This window comes from Ursus arctos, unplaced genomic scaffold (genome assembly GCF_023065955.2).
Source record: "Ursus arctos isolate Adak ecotype North America unplaced genomic scaffold, UrsArc2.0 scaffold_2, whole genome shotgun sequence".
Classification (NCBI taxonomy): Eukaryota; Metazoa; Chordata; class Mammalia; order Carnivora; family Ursidae; genus Ursus; species Ursus arctos.
The window spans coordinates 29,567,713-29,584,285 of NW_026622874.1; the positions used below are offsets into that span (position 1 = coordinate 29,567,713).

General features: G+C 35.5%; 1 protein-coding gene across 2 annotated transcripts in view; it reads left to right on the forward strand.

The window, feature by feature from the left end:
• Window positions 1-16,573, forward strand: part of INTS7 (integrator complex subunit 7) — an 88,994-nt gene that overhangs the window by 13,557 nt on the left and 58,864 nt on the right. For both annotated transcript variants that reach the window (XM_026509099.4, XM_044387819.3), the window contains exons 3-5: window positions 468-614; window positions 7,104-7,241; window positions 13,810-13,856. In XM_026509099.4, coding sequence (XP_026364884.1) covers window positions 468-614; window positions 7,104-7,241; window positions 13,810-13,856 — 332 coding nt within the window. The remainder of the gene's footprint in view (window positions 1-467; window positions 615-7,103; window positions 7,242-13,809; window positions 13,857-16,573) is intronic.

The window sequence follows — 16,573 nt, forward strand, 5'->3', positions numbered from 1 at the left end:
AAGCAGGCTCATAGCGGAGGGACCTGATGTGGGGCTCGATCCCACAATGCCGGGATCACGCCCTGAGCCGAAGGCAGACGCTTAACCGTTGTGCCACCCAGGCGCCCCAAGAAGTTTTCTTCTATTCCTAGTTTGATTAGTTTTATCATGGATGGGTTATTGAATTTTGTTTATTGCTTTTTCCACATCGATTGACATGACTGTGTAACTTCTTTAGCCTGTTAATATTATGAATTACATTGCTTAATATTTGAATATTAAACCAGCCTGGTATTCCTGGGTTAAAAACAATAACAACAACAAAACCTGAAGTGTAGGCTTTAGCTCTTTAAATGATAAGAAATAATATTAGGTTGAAAAACATTGGCCCGTTGCTAAAATTTAATATCATTAGTGTTGCTTTGATTCCTAACTAAATATTACTTTCGTAAAGTGGTCTAATTTACTTTACCTCTGGTTCTTCACAGAAACAATTTCCTGAGGCTGTGTGTTCTTAAAGTTACTCAACAAAGTGAGAAGCATTTGGAGAAGATTCTGAATGTGGATGAATTTGTGAAGAGAATTTTCTCTGTGATTCATAGTAATGATCCTGTAGCAAGAGCCATCACACTCCGGTATACTCTGTTGCTATCATGAATCACCACAAGATTGTTTGAGTTGCAATTATGTACTCAAAAAGGGCAATATGTTTCCTTTTTTCATTTTGAATGTTAAGAATTTGTTTTTTCAGCTGAGGCTCCAGGCAGAAATACGGTAACCATCCCAATCTGTACATGCTTTTCTGTTACCACCTATGATACTGTTTTGGTTGTGAATTATTGCCTAACTTGTGTTTGAAACATTCCTTTTTGTGGGTTGGTCTTCTGATCAGCTAACTGGGGTCTGAATCTAGCTTAGCCTCAGCTCATTTTGAGCTCCTACCTTCCTGATCTTGTTCTGGTTCATGTCAGTTTTTCTATTCACTGTTGGTTATGTGCTCACTTTTATATGCAGTAATTTGTATTTGAACTTCTTGGAGAATGCCAGATGGAACCACTGTAGTTTCTCCATCCTTTTCTTTCTTGGCATCTAAAAAAAATTTTTTTTAAAGATTTTATTTATTTATTAGACAGAGAGGGAGCAGGGGGAGGGGCAGAATAGAAGGGAGAGAGAGAATCTCAAGCAGATGCCTTGCTGAGCAGGAGCCCAGCGTGGGGCTTGATCCCATTACCCTGAGATCATGACCTAAGCCAAAATGAAGAATGGGTTGCTTAACCAACTGAGCCATCCAGGGACCCACCCCCCAAAATTTTTTTTAAAATTTTGTCAAAATTTCATATTTGTAAACCTTATATCCAGGTTGAACCATATTCTCTTTTTAGGTCTGCTGTCTATGGAATGAATGTGTAATTTTTAGACTTTTGAAATTCACTTTCCTAAATTATAGGGCTCACTTCTGACTTGCCTTGTTCAGAAGTGAGCCCTCTTTTTAACCATGAAGTCTAGGATGTCACTTCTCTAAGTTTTCCCATCAGGAGTCTGTTCTTCCCTCTTGTTCAGAATTAAGTGGTTTTGTAATTCCTCTGCCTTTTGAGTGATTAAACTATGAGCAGAGTGTGATATTTTAAAGTCAGTTAATTGGTTTTATCTTTTAAAAACTATATATAATAGAACAATTAAATTTAAGATACCTTTTACCTTTTGATTCAGCAAATTCACTTACAGGAATTTTTTTCTATAAATCATTTTTAAAAGTTGGCGAATATATGTATACAGATGATCATAGTATCATTTTTGTAAAAAGTGAAAAATTGGGGCAAAATTATGTTGATATGGGAATAATTTATGGACCACTGTATAACTTTAAAAGAATGAAGGGTGTGTGTGTTTAACATAGAGATATTAAGGGGCACCTGGGTGGCACGGTTACTTGAACATCCGACTCTTGGTTTCAGCTCAAGTTGTGACTCAGGCTGATGAGATAGAGCCCTGCTTTGGGCTCTGTGCTCAGCGCGGAGTCTGCTTCAGATTCTGTCTCCCTCTGCCCTTGCCGCTTGTGCTTGCTCTCTCTCAAATAAATAAATAAATCTTTAAAAAGGAAAGAGATATTAAGTTGAAAAAAACAAGTAGTCAAGTGTTGTCCATTTTTTAACTCATTTTTATCCATAATATTAATATATGTGTTTATATAGGCTCAGAAAAGAATCTGGAGGAATATATACTGTTAACAGAGATTATTTTGGTTGTGGGCAGGGGTTAGTGGGCTATGGATTACAGGAGACTTTTCTGAGTGGTTTTGCAGTGTTTGAATTATTTTCCACAGGCATAGGTTATTTTTTTTTATCAGAAGATAATTTTAAAAAGAAATAATAGAATTTAACTAGTAGAATGATTTTATAAATAATTTAGAGCTAGTTTGAATGTTTTGAGAAGAATATAGATTAATATTTGAATATTCCATTCATTTTGTTCTTTCCAAGTCATGACAACTGGGCTTTGCCACAGTTCTTCATCGAAGAACTGTTGCTGTCAATAAAACCAGAGATTTCTAGAAAGCTTCCAGAAAAATTTATTTATTTAGAAAGAACACTTTAAAGGAAAAAAATCAGATTGAAATTATATTTTTCAACATTAATACTTGATGCAAAAAATATTAAAAGAAACTTGAGTTGGGGTGTCTAGGTGGCTTAGTCGGTTAGGCATCTGACTTCAGTTCAGGTCATGATCCCAGGATCCTGGGAGCAAGCCCCGCATCTGGCTCCCTGCTCAGTGGGGAGTCTGCTTGTCCTCCCTCTGCCTGCACCCCGTCCCGTGCACTCTCTCTCTCTTTCTCTCAAATAGATAAATAGAATTAAAAAAAAAAAAAAAAAAGAAATATGAACTAAGAATGTTAAGGAGTACAATTACCATTTAAAACACAGTACAGGGTGCCTGGGTGACTCAGTCGGTGGAGCTTGTGACTCTTGATCTCAGGGTCATAAGTTCAAGCCCCACATTGGTTTCGAGATTACTTAAAAATAAAATCTTAAAAATAAATAAATAAATAAATAAATAAATAAATAAAATGTAGTGCAGTTAATATGATCCTTAGATATATAAGGCCTTAGATGGTTTTGCCAAGTAGGGACGTGTTTTAAAAACATTTCTTGGAATAGTTACTTTAGGAAGAGGAAAAAGCTTGAAGATCAGGACTAAGGGGTGATCAGATCATTTTGTAAAGTTTCCAGAATTATAAAGTAAATATCAAATACCAAAAAAGTGTATTTATAACAACTCAAAACTAAAATTCTAGTATCAACATAACATGAGGGTATCAAACCCTTTTCACAAAAATAGAACATTTTTGAATAGCCTTAAAATTTTTTTCATGATTTCAGTTTTTTCATGGTACAAGGAATGACTTAAAGTAAAAAAGTATTTTTTAGTGTATTATTTAACATTACATTATAAAGTTTTAAAAATACAATCTTCTAAAAAGTATAAAAAATACTAATTTCGCCGTTAAAAAAGTAATAAGCACCATGTCATTTACTACCTTAATTATGTAAGAAAAAGCATGATAAATCACACATTTGACTTGGGGCTAAATATATTAAAACATAGGTTCCTTTTTTCCCCAATAACATTTTATTATAAATTTTAATAATAGAGCAAAAAAGTTTTTCTAATGCATTTCATAGTAAATTATAGATAGTACATTTCCTGCTGGATACTTCGGCATGTGTATCATTAGCTAGAGTTCAGTTTGTTTACAGGGTTATCTGGTTCTTTTTTTTTTTTTTTTTTAAGATTTATTTATTTATTTATTTATTTGAGAGAGAGAGTGCTCGCGCATGCGTGCATGCACAAGCAGGGGGAGGGGCAGAGGGAGAGAATCTCAAGCAGACTCCCAGACCAGCGTGGAGACCTGTGATCCCACCACACATGAGATCATGAGCTGAGCCTAAGCCAAGAGTTGAATGTTCAACAAACTGAGCCATCCAGGCTCCCCACAGGGTTATCTGGTCCTTTAAGGTTAATTTGCTGAGTACTGACAGATGCTTCAAGTTACTCCAACCATTATCAAGATAAAGAACTTACTCCAGAATATTCCGTTACGCTCTTTCTACTCAGTTCCTTCATCCACCTCCCCAGAGGCCACTGCTCGCTCTTCTCATTTTTTCCCATTATATAGATAAATTTTTTGTCTGTTTTCAAACTTCATATAAGTGGGCTCCTACAGTGGGTGTCCTTTTGTGTAAGACTTCTTTAACTCAATGTTTTTGAGATTAATCCAATTTTGTATGTCAGTAATTTGGTTCTTTTATTGCTGAGAAGTTTTCCATTGTGTGACTGTGAATTTATTTATCTGTTCTCTTACTGATGAACACCTAGGCTGTTTCCAGTTTGGGGCTATTACAAATAAAGTTGGTGGAACCTTTTTGTACGAGGCTTGTTGTGAACATGCTTCCCTTTCTGCCAAATATATACGTAGGAGTGAAATTGCTGGTCGTGGGGTAGGTGTATACTTAATTTTATAAGAAACTGCCAGACCTTTTTCCAAAGTGGTTTTAACCATTATATTCTGACCAACAGCACATGAGCTCTGGTTGCTTCACCCTTTTGCCAACCTTTGGTGTTGTCAGTCTTCTTCATTTTAGCCATTCTAATGGGGTGTACAGTGGTTTTGAATTGCGTTTCCCTGATGGTAATGATCACTTGCTCATGTACCTTTTGACAACAGTTTCTTCTATCTATTTTGGGAAGATCTGTTCAAATTGTTTGCCTATTTTCTTTAATTAGGTTGTTTAGACTTTATATGTTACCTGTCTTTTTATTACAGAATTATAGGATTTCTTGGTACATTCTGAATACCAGTCCTTTGTCAGATATATGCTTTACAAATCATATTTAAAAATAGAAACTTCTTTCAGGGCCTGAAAGTAATGAACAGAATGACTACCATTTTTATGCTTTTCCTTAAGTTATGTCTCAGCATTATTGTTTCTTATGTTTTCTGTCTGTAACTAAAATAACGTATGCCTCAGAATAAAGATAGTTCCAAACTGGGTAGGTGTCAGAACCAGCGCAGATGCTGGCAGTGTGAAACCAAGTGAGTGTGCGACTGTGATAGCCACTAACCACTGTACATCGCTTTTAGTTTATGCTACGAGGTCTTCAAAATATTCTGCTTTTAAAAGGGAGAAATAAACATAAGGGCTTTTGTTTAAAAAAAAAAGAAAAGAAAGAAAAAAGAAAAAAAAAGATGTCAGCTTTTTGAAATCCCATTTGGGAACCAGCGGCCTGCTCAGCTGAAGAGAGGTTTGGCTGGATGTATTGGGAGAACTGTTCCGGTCCCAATTCACATTCTGATGAGGTGACATTTCATAAACCACTTTCCTTGATGTAAAGCGAGAAAAGTAATAACCGCCCTAATGGATTCACTTGTTTCCTATATGGTAAAATGCAACATGGGCAGAAAAAGTTTTGGTCACCGTAGAAACGTAAAGAACCTGGCTATTAAAATCTGTCTTTGAAAAGGTATGAAGCATATAAGTGATTATATTCCTTCCTTCTATCGTGAAGTACTTGACTATAATACTTTATCTTTTATAAAGAAAAAGTTGTGATACAGAAAGGATCTTAATGTTTTATAGGAACATGATTTTTCATTGAGGAGCATTATAATAGCACCATGTAAAACGAGTCTGTTAAGGAGGAAAACAAAGTCTACAAAGAAAAGACGGGGCTGATAAATGATAGATCAACATTAAGTACTCATTGAATAGAAAGTTTGTTGTGTGTTTTTAGGGCAATAGATTAATGTGGGGACTCTTATCTCGAGGAGATTGCCTTCTGGAAGAATGTTCATAAGATTAAACACGAAGGAACGCAAAAAGTGAAGTCTCTCAAACACTAAGGAGTTCTTAGAGTCAGAATGATTTCAACTTAAAGAGGAGAAAGGACAAGGAAGAGATGATACTTTAAAGATGTTTTCTTTTTTTACCCATTACTGTAGACTTCTTAATTGAAACAAATGGAAGAAGAAGCTGGGAGGGATTCATAGTGTTCGAAAAGTAGTGCTACAAATTATTTATAATATTACCAGAAGTATTTTCAGGAAGTAGCGATCAATGGGATTTTGCCTTTTTTGCCCTTTTATATTTAAATAGTAACAAACTGTTGATCAAAATGTGTTGATATTAGCCTAATCTTTTCTTATATAAAATATTACATTACAAGCTGTATTTCTTTTGAAAAATAACTCATCTAATTTCAAAACTTTGTTTTCACATTGAATACAAATGACATACTTAGTCCATTTTAGTATTTTGTTTGGTATAAAATCTAATACTTCTGTCCAATCAAATTTCCATAAGATAGTTGGTGACATGTCAAGTTGGAAGGGTACGTAGGACCCTGACTTTGAGAAAGGTTGTCACTGTAGGAACTCTGTTTTGTTTATTGCAGTGTTTCGTAGCCCTCAAAAATCCATGCCTTTCTGCTGAAAACATCTTTCAAGCTTTATCTTATGTAGTTTATGTGACGAACAATAGAATTTTTTTCCTTTTCCAAGTTTATAATTTATTATAAATAGACTGTGCTTTTCCAGATGCTACCTTCCTCATCCTTGCAGAGTCTGAAATGAACCCCAGGGAGTGTCCTCTACCTCTGTCCTCTTGATGCTGAAGACAGATTTGAAAATCATGGTATCAGTATTTACTGATGTAGGAAAAAAGACTGGGAGTCTTACCTTTTTTTTTTTTTTTTCTGGATCTGCTTAATAGGAAGAGTGTTGTTTTGCTAAAATGGCCTTATAGAACATTGGAAAATTGATATTTTGATGCTTTAATAATTCAGAAGTTTCTGGCCTCTGGTACCTGGGAGGTACTTCAGGATGATAATTTTTCCAATTTTGCTTATGTTAGATAAGCCATGTTAATTTCTCTGACATATCAGAGTGTGGAAAAGTGCTTAGAATTTGAGTCACTGCTTGATTCCTAAAGTTGATGTTTTACTAACCCGAGATTTAAGGAATTACCTACAAATTTTAATTTTGGCAATCTGGCTTTGCCTTGCTTCTTCCTCTCTTGATTTTCAGCTTATTATATTTCTGTTCTTCTTGGATCTCTCTGTCTCTGTAGGATGTTGGGAAGCCTGGCATCAATAATCCCTGAGAGGAAGAATGCTCACCATAGTATTCGTCAGAGTCTGGACTCACATGACAACGTCGAGGTCGAAGCTGCTGTTTTTGCTGCTGCAAACTTCTCCGCACAGTCAAAGTAAGCATCGGCCCTTTAATAATTTGTCTTCCCAAGAAGAGGTCTTGGAGGAATAACTCATCAATATACATAAACACTAAGAGAACAGTGTAAATGGCAAGTTGTATCTTCCAAGGGGGTTTACATCATGTCCGGGAAACAGAACTTCGTTACATAAAACAGAATGCGTAAGTATGTATGTTGGCATTAACTGCCCATGAATTAAGAATTTCCAGAAAGACAAATCAGCTGATTAGAATAGTTGGGGAGGGCTTCATTGGGGAGCAGAAGTTTTGTCCACTGAGGGACCCTCCCCAAACATACATGGTTCTAATGCTAAATTGCTGCTTTCTTATTGTCTTCTCGAGATTAGCTTTTTGGCATTAGAGCTGTGTACAGTTTGACAAAGGTAGTAATTTGAGCTGAAACCAGTTTAACCTATTTGGGATGTCACATCCTACACTGTTATGTTGTAGAACAATTTTTTTCTTTTTTTTTTTTGGTTGCAGTGCTGACCATGGTTATGTTACTATGTTTGACTTGTTTGGTTACCCTCTCTAAAAATATAAATTATCCCCTTTACTGACTGAAATCAAAGGTAGCATTGCTTTCTGCAGGGCATTTTGGTAGTATGCATTTGCCTTAAACATGTTCATCCTTTTATCCCCTTAAATGGACCTAGAAAGTCCACTTCTGAGAACTTATCCTGAAGAATCAGCAATGTGTACCGATACTTATTTGCAAGGATGCTAGTTGTAGTATTATAAAAACAACAAAAAAATTAGCAGCAACCTAACTTCTAACCAGTGTGCTTAGATAAATGATCATACAGGGAAATATTATGATCATACAGGGAAATATATCTTAACAAATACATTTTAGAAGTATATTTGGAAACAGGTTACATCATAGCTTATAAGATATTACAGAATATATTTTTTAAGAAGCAGGTATTTGTATTGATTAAATACAAAAAGGCAAGGGATATATATCAAAATACTGTCTCTGGGTGATAAGATGGTATCTTATTTTTATTTTCTTTTTTCTATAAACTTCTGTGTATCCTGTCAGGAGCAAAGTTTGGGCTTTATAATCAAATGAATGTTATTTTTAAAATTAAAAAAGATAGCATTCCCATTAAGAATCTCTGCTAAATTTGAATAAAACTTGGAACAATTTATCACCAACTTTCTCTCTTCAGATTTTAATTATATGCGTATTCATCTCTTCAGCTGCTCCTATCAAACCTTCAGAATCACAGGATTACTTGTTGGGAAAGAAGAATGGAGAATAGAAAGCATGTGATTTTTAATGTACTGCTCAAAATTAGGTGTGGCAGTAATTGAGGAAGAGAAATATCTGAGTAAATACAGTCCTTTTGTGCTTTTGAAAACTGGCATTTTTTTTTCTTATTGAGAGTCATTACTATTGAGAGAACTTTTTAAAAATTGTTTTTATTGGATAGGAATTACATCTAGTGAATAGTTATCTGATTATCACTGTCGAGGTGTCAGTACTTTATAACCTACGTGAGTAAACTTGCATTTTCCGTAGCTCCAAAAATAGTTTTCTAAGTTTAGTTTCTAGATTGAGACGATAAAATTATAATTTAGTGATTATATTTTATTTAATGAGAATCATTTTTGGCTCAGGTTTTCTCTTATGTTATTATCAGAAGCTAATTTTATTAGCTGTGGAATTTCTGATCAGTTTTGGAAAAGGTTAAGACTAACATAGAAACATGATTTTTCGTTTATAGAATTGATGACCAATAAACATTTAAATTAACGGTTTATGTAGAAGCAGTTTTTAACATTACAGACTTCGGTATGATATAATTTGTGATATTTAAAATACCAAATTAGTGCAATAGGAAAGGCTGAAGGGCCTATCAAAATGTATCAGAGTGTAAAATTAACTAATTATATAATGAACTGTGTCTTTTTGAGATTAGTATTTACCTCTTCTTCTGAAATGATGACCTGACTGGAAATCAAGTATCTCAGCCAATACTGATGGGTTTTTGTCTTAGTATCTCTATTTATCAGTTTTGGATCTTAAACAAATGAGAGCAACTGGCCAAATAAGACCTTAAGAATTTATTTACTCTGTTCTCCCTTTGTCTATTATCATAATCACATCTAACTTGTTCTTAAAAAGGTTAAGATTTTATATATTTTATGTATTATATATATTTATATATACATATTATTAGTAATAATATATATTTTATATATTAAAAGAGCTAGTTCCCGGGTCACAAAGCAAGAGTTGGAAACCCAAATGCCTTCAGAAACTGGGGAAGCATTGTTAGTGGGAGAGGTGCCCTCTAGCGGCCACTTTGTGGAATTGAATAGTGCCCTCGAAGTCCAAAAGTGGTGGCTGCTTACTCCTTGGCCCCAGCTGATTGTGACAGTGCAGGAATGTATGCCCAGAGTTGTCAGATCTGACTTTTTTGGAGGGGGTGGAGTGGGATGGATGGAAACTGGAAAATTTGATTATTCTGTTTATAGTCTTATTACTATATGAGACTCTGTGTTAACATACATTCTTAATATTGGCATTAAGAATTTTTAAAAATATTATTAGACAAAAAAAAGAAAGAAAACCTTAGGCTTCTAATTTGCAGTTTTTTGGCCCTAACGGCCCGTAACAGATTTTCAAATTTTGAGTTGTATAAAGTTATATAGTTACTGAAGAAATACTTATTGAATATCCACCATGTCCAGATAGTATTCTCAGCACCCAGGAATACAGGGGTAGAGAAGATAAAACCCCTATTGTGGTGTAAACACAAAATAGTTTCAGCTGTGTTTTAATGTTATGAAAAAATAAAACAATTTTGTGATTAAAAATAATACAGTTTCATCATTGTAATAATGACCTGAGTGAGCTGCTTTAAGTAGAGTCATCAGGGAAGGCCTCTCTAACAAGGTGACATTTGAGCTGAAACCAAGTGATGAAGAGGCAGCAACTTAGAGGAACAATATTCTAAGAAGAAAGAATAACAAGTATAAGAGCACTCTGATATGTGACTGAGTTGTCTGTACATGCCCAATACACTTCTACCTCAAAGACATAACTTAACTTTTTCTTATCAAATATGAAGCTGATATATTAGAAAAGTAGTTTTCAGACTATTTGGTATCTTTATACTTTTCAAGCATTATTGAGGTCCTCAAAGAGCATTTTTGTTTACATGGACTTTATCGATTGATATTTACAATATTAGAAATGTAAATGGCTAAATTTTAAAAATACATGTTCGTTTTTAAAATAACAATTCTCTAAATACGTTAATGTAAAAACTCTTCTATGAAAATAATTGTTTTCCAAAGCAAAAAAAGCAATTTTGTGAGGTGAGCAGCGTTGGTTTTTTTTTTTTTGTTTTTTTGTTGGTTTTTTTTACATTTTTGCAAATCTCTTTCAATGTCTGGCTGGATTCTTATATCTATTTCTGTATTCAACATTTCTATTGCAATATGTTACGATAAAGTATATGAAACAAATCCAGCCTTACACAGATATCCAACTGGAAAAGAGAAGAATATTTTTAAAGGCTTTGTAGGTAGTTAGGGATATTTTTCTTTGATGTTATACAAAAACTAGACAGGTGGTGGTTTCTTAAAGGTTAATTGCAATGTGGACTCTGAAATCGTATCAGTGAACTTGTACTATATTACATTGAAATCTATTGGGATCTCTTCCCCATGTATGGTTTTATTATTTATACGTTGGCCTTTTTGAAAACATTGGTTCACTGCGTTATGCAGGTCTTCCAGATGTTGACCCATTTCATTGTTTCATATCAAAGGATCACATTTGTTACTCGCCACCAATCTCATCAGGAAATTCTTTAAATATTAAGTTGTCAAGCTCATGGCGATAGATACAAGTCTTCTGAAATTCTAATTTTTGCTTAGAAACTCAGATTGGCAAAATATTTTCCCAGTTATTTTCCATGAATTGACAAGCCGACTTTACTCGTCTTTTGAGAAAATGTCTGCCAAATAGCTGAGTCTGAATAACCATGAAGTTTCATGAAAAAATGGCTAGTTCATCTCATAACTCAAGTAATTTCATGGTACTTTCCCTGGAGACAGCCACTGTGTACCTTATGTGTGGCTTCTGTTTTGTCAGAGAATATTAAAAAGACACTTGCTCATGGCTGAAATTCAATAAAATTAGTAATTTTCACTGTTTTATCAAGGACATTTGTAAGTTCATCTGGCTTCCTTCCTTCCTTCCTTCCTTTCCATTTATCATGAGTGCACAGTGGAAAAGAATACAGTTTGGTGACACTGCCTTGGTTCTTGCTAAGGTGCCAGCAATTTTACTCATTGCTTTGGTTCCAGGGGTGAAGATAGCAACACTGATGTTCCAGGAAAGCCATGAGATTAAAAAAAAAAAAAAAAAAAAGTTACTCGCTTTGAAAATTTCAGCACAAATACATTCGACTGCCCAGAATTCACATAACAGATCATGCTCTCTGATTAGGTAATGCTGATACAAGCGAAAGAGCACAACTCGCCATGTCTGTAGATTTTCCATTTGTGAGGCAGAGATAAAATTCTGCAGTTGAGCTGTCAGCTCAGTCTTCATGTTTACAGCTAAATCTTTTGTGTGATAAGTTACTCTAATGTTGAAAAGTACAGTGCCTGGATTTCTTGTACTGACTTTTCATCCAGGTATTCAGCATTGTCAGCTGCAGATGTTTCTGAGCTGTTATGTGCCCTTCTCCAGACAGTGCATTACGATAACTTGCCCTGTTATGATTTCTAGTTTAAAAATCAATATTTTGCTTTTAAAGAGCATATTTAAAATATACTCAGTGTTTTTTTTTTCAGTTCTAAAAAATTAGTCTCAAAATGAAACCTCGAGTTCACTGGTACCATGATACTTTCTGAAATGTCTTATTTCATAAGGCACAATAAGTTACATTATTAACATCTGAAAAATCGAAGGATAGCTTTAGTCATATATTTTTATTTACAGTTTTGCTTTTCTTTAGAATAGATTCTTTACTTCCATGAATTGGAAAACTCTCTGTTATGTCAATTTTATCTTTTTCAGCATCTTTAGACCTAAGACGGTACAGCCGTGAGTTGAGAAAAGGAGTCTTCTAATATCTTTGTCAAGCCAATGATTCATTTTTAAGTATAAAAAAATACTTTGGAAATAAACTTTATTTTATTTTGGAATAAAATATTATTAAATTCTAAAAAGCAATTTTAGATAAGATTTTAGAAAAATCTTTCAGAATTTTATTGCAAAGCATGGCAATGTATACTTCCTGATAGGTTTCTCTATAAGCATAAGGAAAACTTAAGGATTTCAAAATAATGATGTATTGGATGATAATGAGGTTATAGAAATAATAATAGATATGTTAAATATAGTACAAGTACAGGAGAAGAAGTGAGAACTTAGTTAATCTCAGAAAGCATATTTGTACACTAAACCTAAACCTACTACCTTAGAAAATTCTAGGAAACACAAGAATGCACAATGACACATTCCATTAACTGTCAAGAGATGTTGTCATTATACATCAGATAGCCTCTGGAAAACTCTACTATTCACTTATGAGAGAATGGAATTGAAAATGGCAAGTAGGGGCGCCTGGGTGGCGCAGTCGTTAGGTGTCTGCCTTCGGCTCAGGGCGTGATCCCGGCGTTATGGGATCGAGCCCCACATCAGGCTCCTCCGCTATGAGCCTGCTTCTTCCTCTCCCACTTCCCCTGCTTGTGTTCCTTCTCTCGCTGGCTGTCTCTGTTAAATAAATAAATAAAATCTTAAAAAAAAAGAAAAGAAAAAGAAAATGGCAAGTAATACCTTAATGGCAGGAAATATTTTATGTAGACAACCATTGAACTATGGAGGGGAAATATTTCATATCTTATATATCATTTATCATGGCTAAATGAGCCAGGCTTGATCATATTATCTGTATTATATTTCCTTACATACGATGTAATGTCTTATCCCAAATATTCATGTTATTAATAACTTTTGCAGCACTCAGTGATATTTTTATTGGGATGGAATCAAAAGCAGCACCTTGAAAAACACTTTAAACATATATAACATAAAAAAAAAAGGCCAACTTTAAATAGTTTGGCTTTTGCTAAGAGTCTGCCCATATTTCCTACTGGCTTCTACTTCGTATTTAGTCTATTTTTCTAAAATTTAGAATATTTGAAATATATTTTATTGCTTATATAATCAGCTTACAGTGTTAAAAGCTTTTCTTAATTAAAAGTGCATCCTAAAATATCGTAGACTGAGATAATGACCTTGAATCTTGTAGACAGTGGCATCCAGCCCCTGCAACAGCCCCCTTGAATCAGAGCATCTTCCCTTGCATACCGCTTGGGAACGGTGTTGGTATAAGCCCATTTGCTGGTGGGAGTTTTGGTTTTAGTTGCATTTCTTACCCTACCCCCAGTAGCTGACGTTTGGGATATTAGTAACGATTTGAAGTAGTATTTTTCTCCTGTGTTGATTGTGTTCTGTTTATGTCCTTAGGAAACTTAAGCAAATGTAATTTTTTTGGTTTTAAAGTTTTTGCTGTTCTCTCTTTCCAAAGGGATTTTGCTGTAGGAATCTGTAACAAAATCAGTGAAATGATTCAAGGTATGTATGCTTCATTCAGTATTATGAAGTAACTTACTGGGATTTATATTAATATTCATAGCTCTTTAAGTACTTACTATGTGTTTGTCACCATTCATTCACTAATTCATTCCAATAATATTTATTAAGCATCTTCTAAATGCCAAAACTGTTCTGGGTGCTTAGGATACAGTAGTGAACAAAACGGAGTCCTTGCCCTCATGTAACCTACATTCTAGTGGCAGAAATGGGGGAGGGGTGGCAATAGACAAATAAAAATGTGATATAACAGTTGCTGTGGAGAAAAAGCAAGGTAAAAAGGATAGAGTCCCCAGAGTAGAGTTCACACCCCAGGGTGGAACAGGGCACTTTATATTTCGTATATGTTGTTGAAGGAAAGCGTCTAATGAAATGATATTTGTGTGAGAAATACAGATATTTAGGGGAAAAGCAGTCTGATCTGGGAGAGCAGAGGGCTGTTAGAAGCCCTGGGGCTCCTCCGTGTTCTGTTAATGTCCCTCCATGTCTTCCAGTTGCAGCTAAACTCAAATCCAAATTCCTTTCCATAGCCTTCAAGGCGCTAGTTTTTGAGTCTCATCTTCCATGCTATGCTTCGTGTTCGTTGGCCCCACTTGTTCCCAATCCTAGTCACAAAAGGGAGCCCTGGGGCTCCAGCACTGTGCAGCTCGGAGAGCACCACCTTCTTGTATTTTTCTACATGGCATTCCTGTGAATTGTGCAACTTGGCAGACTCAGATAGGCAATACTGTTATGTCTCTTTTACAGAAGAGCAAATGGAGCCACATTAAAATTACTTGAAGACCAAGATACAGTGGTTGAACTTTGTCCTGTTCTCCTTTCCTTTGTCCTTTTTTCTCACTGCCAGAAAACGGCTCTCCTGCAGAAAGCTGTCATTGAAAGGAAGCATCACTCATTCATTGAGAAATTTTATTGAACGCTGGCTCTATCAGATAAGATTGCAGCAGGAAATAGATGTCATTCTCGATTAAAATAATCCAAGCAAGGTTGAAGGAAGAAACAGTTACAGAGGTGTAGGCAGGGTGAAATGTAGGGGATAATGTAGTCCTTTACCCAAGTGTGCAGAGGGGGAATGGTTACCAGAAACCTGGAGTCATGTCAAGAGGGCCACTTTGAAAAACTAACCTTCAGTGTGATATGACCTGATGTGACTCCATAGAGTAGGATCCAGGGAATAAATACTCTGACCTTTTTCTTCTCCCTCCCATGCTCTGCTGGGGCTCTTCCCTGGCTAAGCCCAAAGATTGGGCAGATAGCAAGGGAGTTGATGGGAGCTATATAGGTGAGCCTCCTAAGGTGCTGGAGTATTGTGTATATTGGGTGATGGTTATTTGAGTATATTGGTATGTAATTTATGTATGTATGCATATTAATTTATACACCTAAGATTCATTATTGTTTCTTTAGTTTTAGCTATAAAAAAAATTTAAAGCAAAAGAACAGGAACTAGGAGGGTTGAAAGAGAAAGAGGGGAAAAAAGCACAGGAGTGGCAGTGAGGGCAAGTGAAGGAAGGCTGGAGCCCTAAGATATGGAAATGGCAGGGGAGTTTGAGGTATTAAAATATCCTCACATTTAATTTTAAGTTGCTTGTGTTTCTGCAAAGTAAAATCTCTTGAGTGTCTCTAAACCAATAAAAATGTCTGTAAACACAAAGAATTCCACGGACTGCAGGGTGGAGCACAGATTTGCGGAGGAAGAGGGGAGGGATACGAGACAGGAGACTGCCATGGGGAAAGGCCTAAGTAGGGAGAATCCTTAGGAGACTTTTGCAATAATCCAGTCCGGAGATGGTGGTTAAAGTGACCAGTGTGATGTCAATGGAAGCAGAATGGCATAGTCAGATTCGGATTATATTTTAAAGATAGAACCCAAAAGATTTGCTAATAAATTTGGATGCGGGGTGTGAGAGAAGTAAGGGAATCAAGAAAGACTCCAGGGTCTGAGGAGTTAAAATGATGAGGCTGTCATATACTGAAATGGGAAAAATTTTTAGAGGAGCAGTTTTGTGGTATAGATCAGAAGTTCTTTTTGGCCCTAAGTACAGAATGCTTCTAACTGTACATCCCAGTGGAGGTGACTGGGAGGTAATGGGATTTCTGTTACCTGAAGTTCAGGGGCAGGGGGGAGGGGTAAGAGGTAGTCTTTAGCATATAGCTGATAATGAAAGTTGTGGGATTATATTGCCTCACTCAGGAAAAGTATTAAGGGTGAGAAGAAAATTTATTACTATTTATTACCAACCCAAAGAAATACCAGAAATTAAAGTGTGGATAGAAGAGATGAATACAAAGAGATTAAGAAGGAAGAGCCAGAGGAAGGACAAAAACCAGAAGAGTATGCCTTTGGGAGAGAGAGTTTCAAAGACAGAATGGCCAGCAGTGTCAAATGCATTTGGTACCTTAAGGATCAAAATGTTAATAACATAAGCATGATATATATATGACTGCCGAGAGAAAACCAGGGAGTCAATACTCTGACTTCATTTTTCTCCCTCCCATCTCCTGGGGCTCTCTGCTTTGGCCAGACCTAAAAAGAGGCCAAATAGCCAGGGAGTTGTTGCTGTAAGCCACCCCTAGATGTTGAAATGTGCTCAAATAGTCACACTAACAGTTACTTCACAACGGCAAGAAACAGTGCTCTGCGGAGTATAAATTTGCTTTTTTGCAGTAAATTATGATTGACAGTTTTTTGTTCTCTA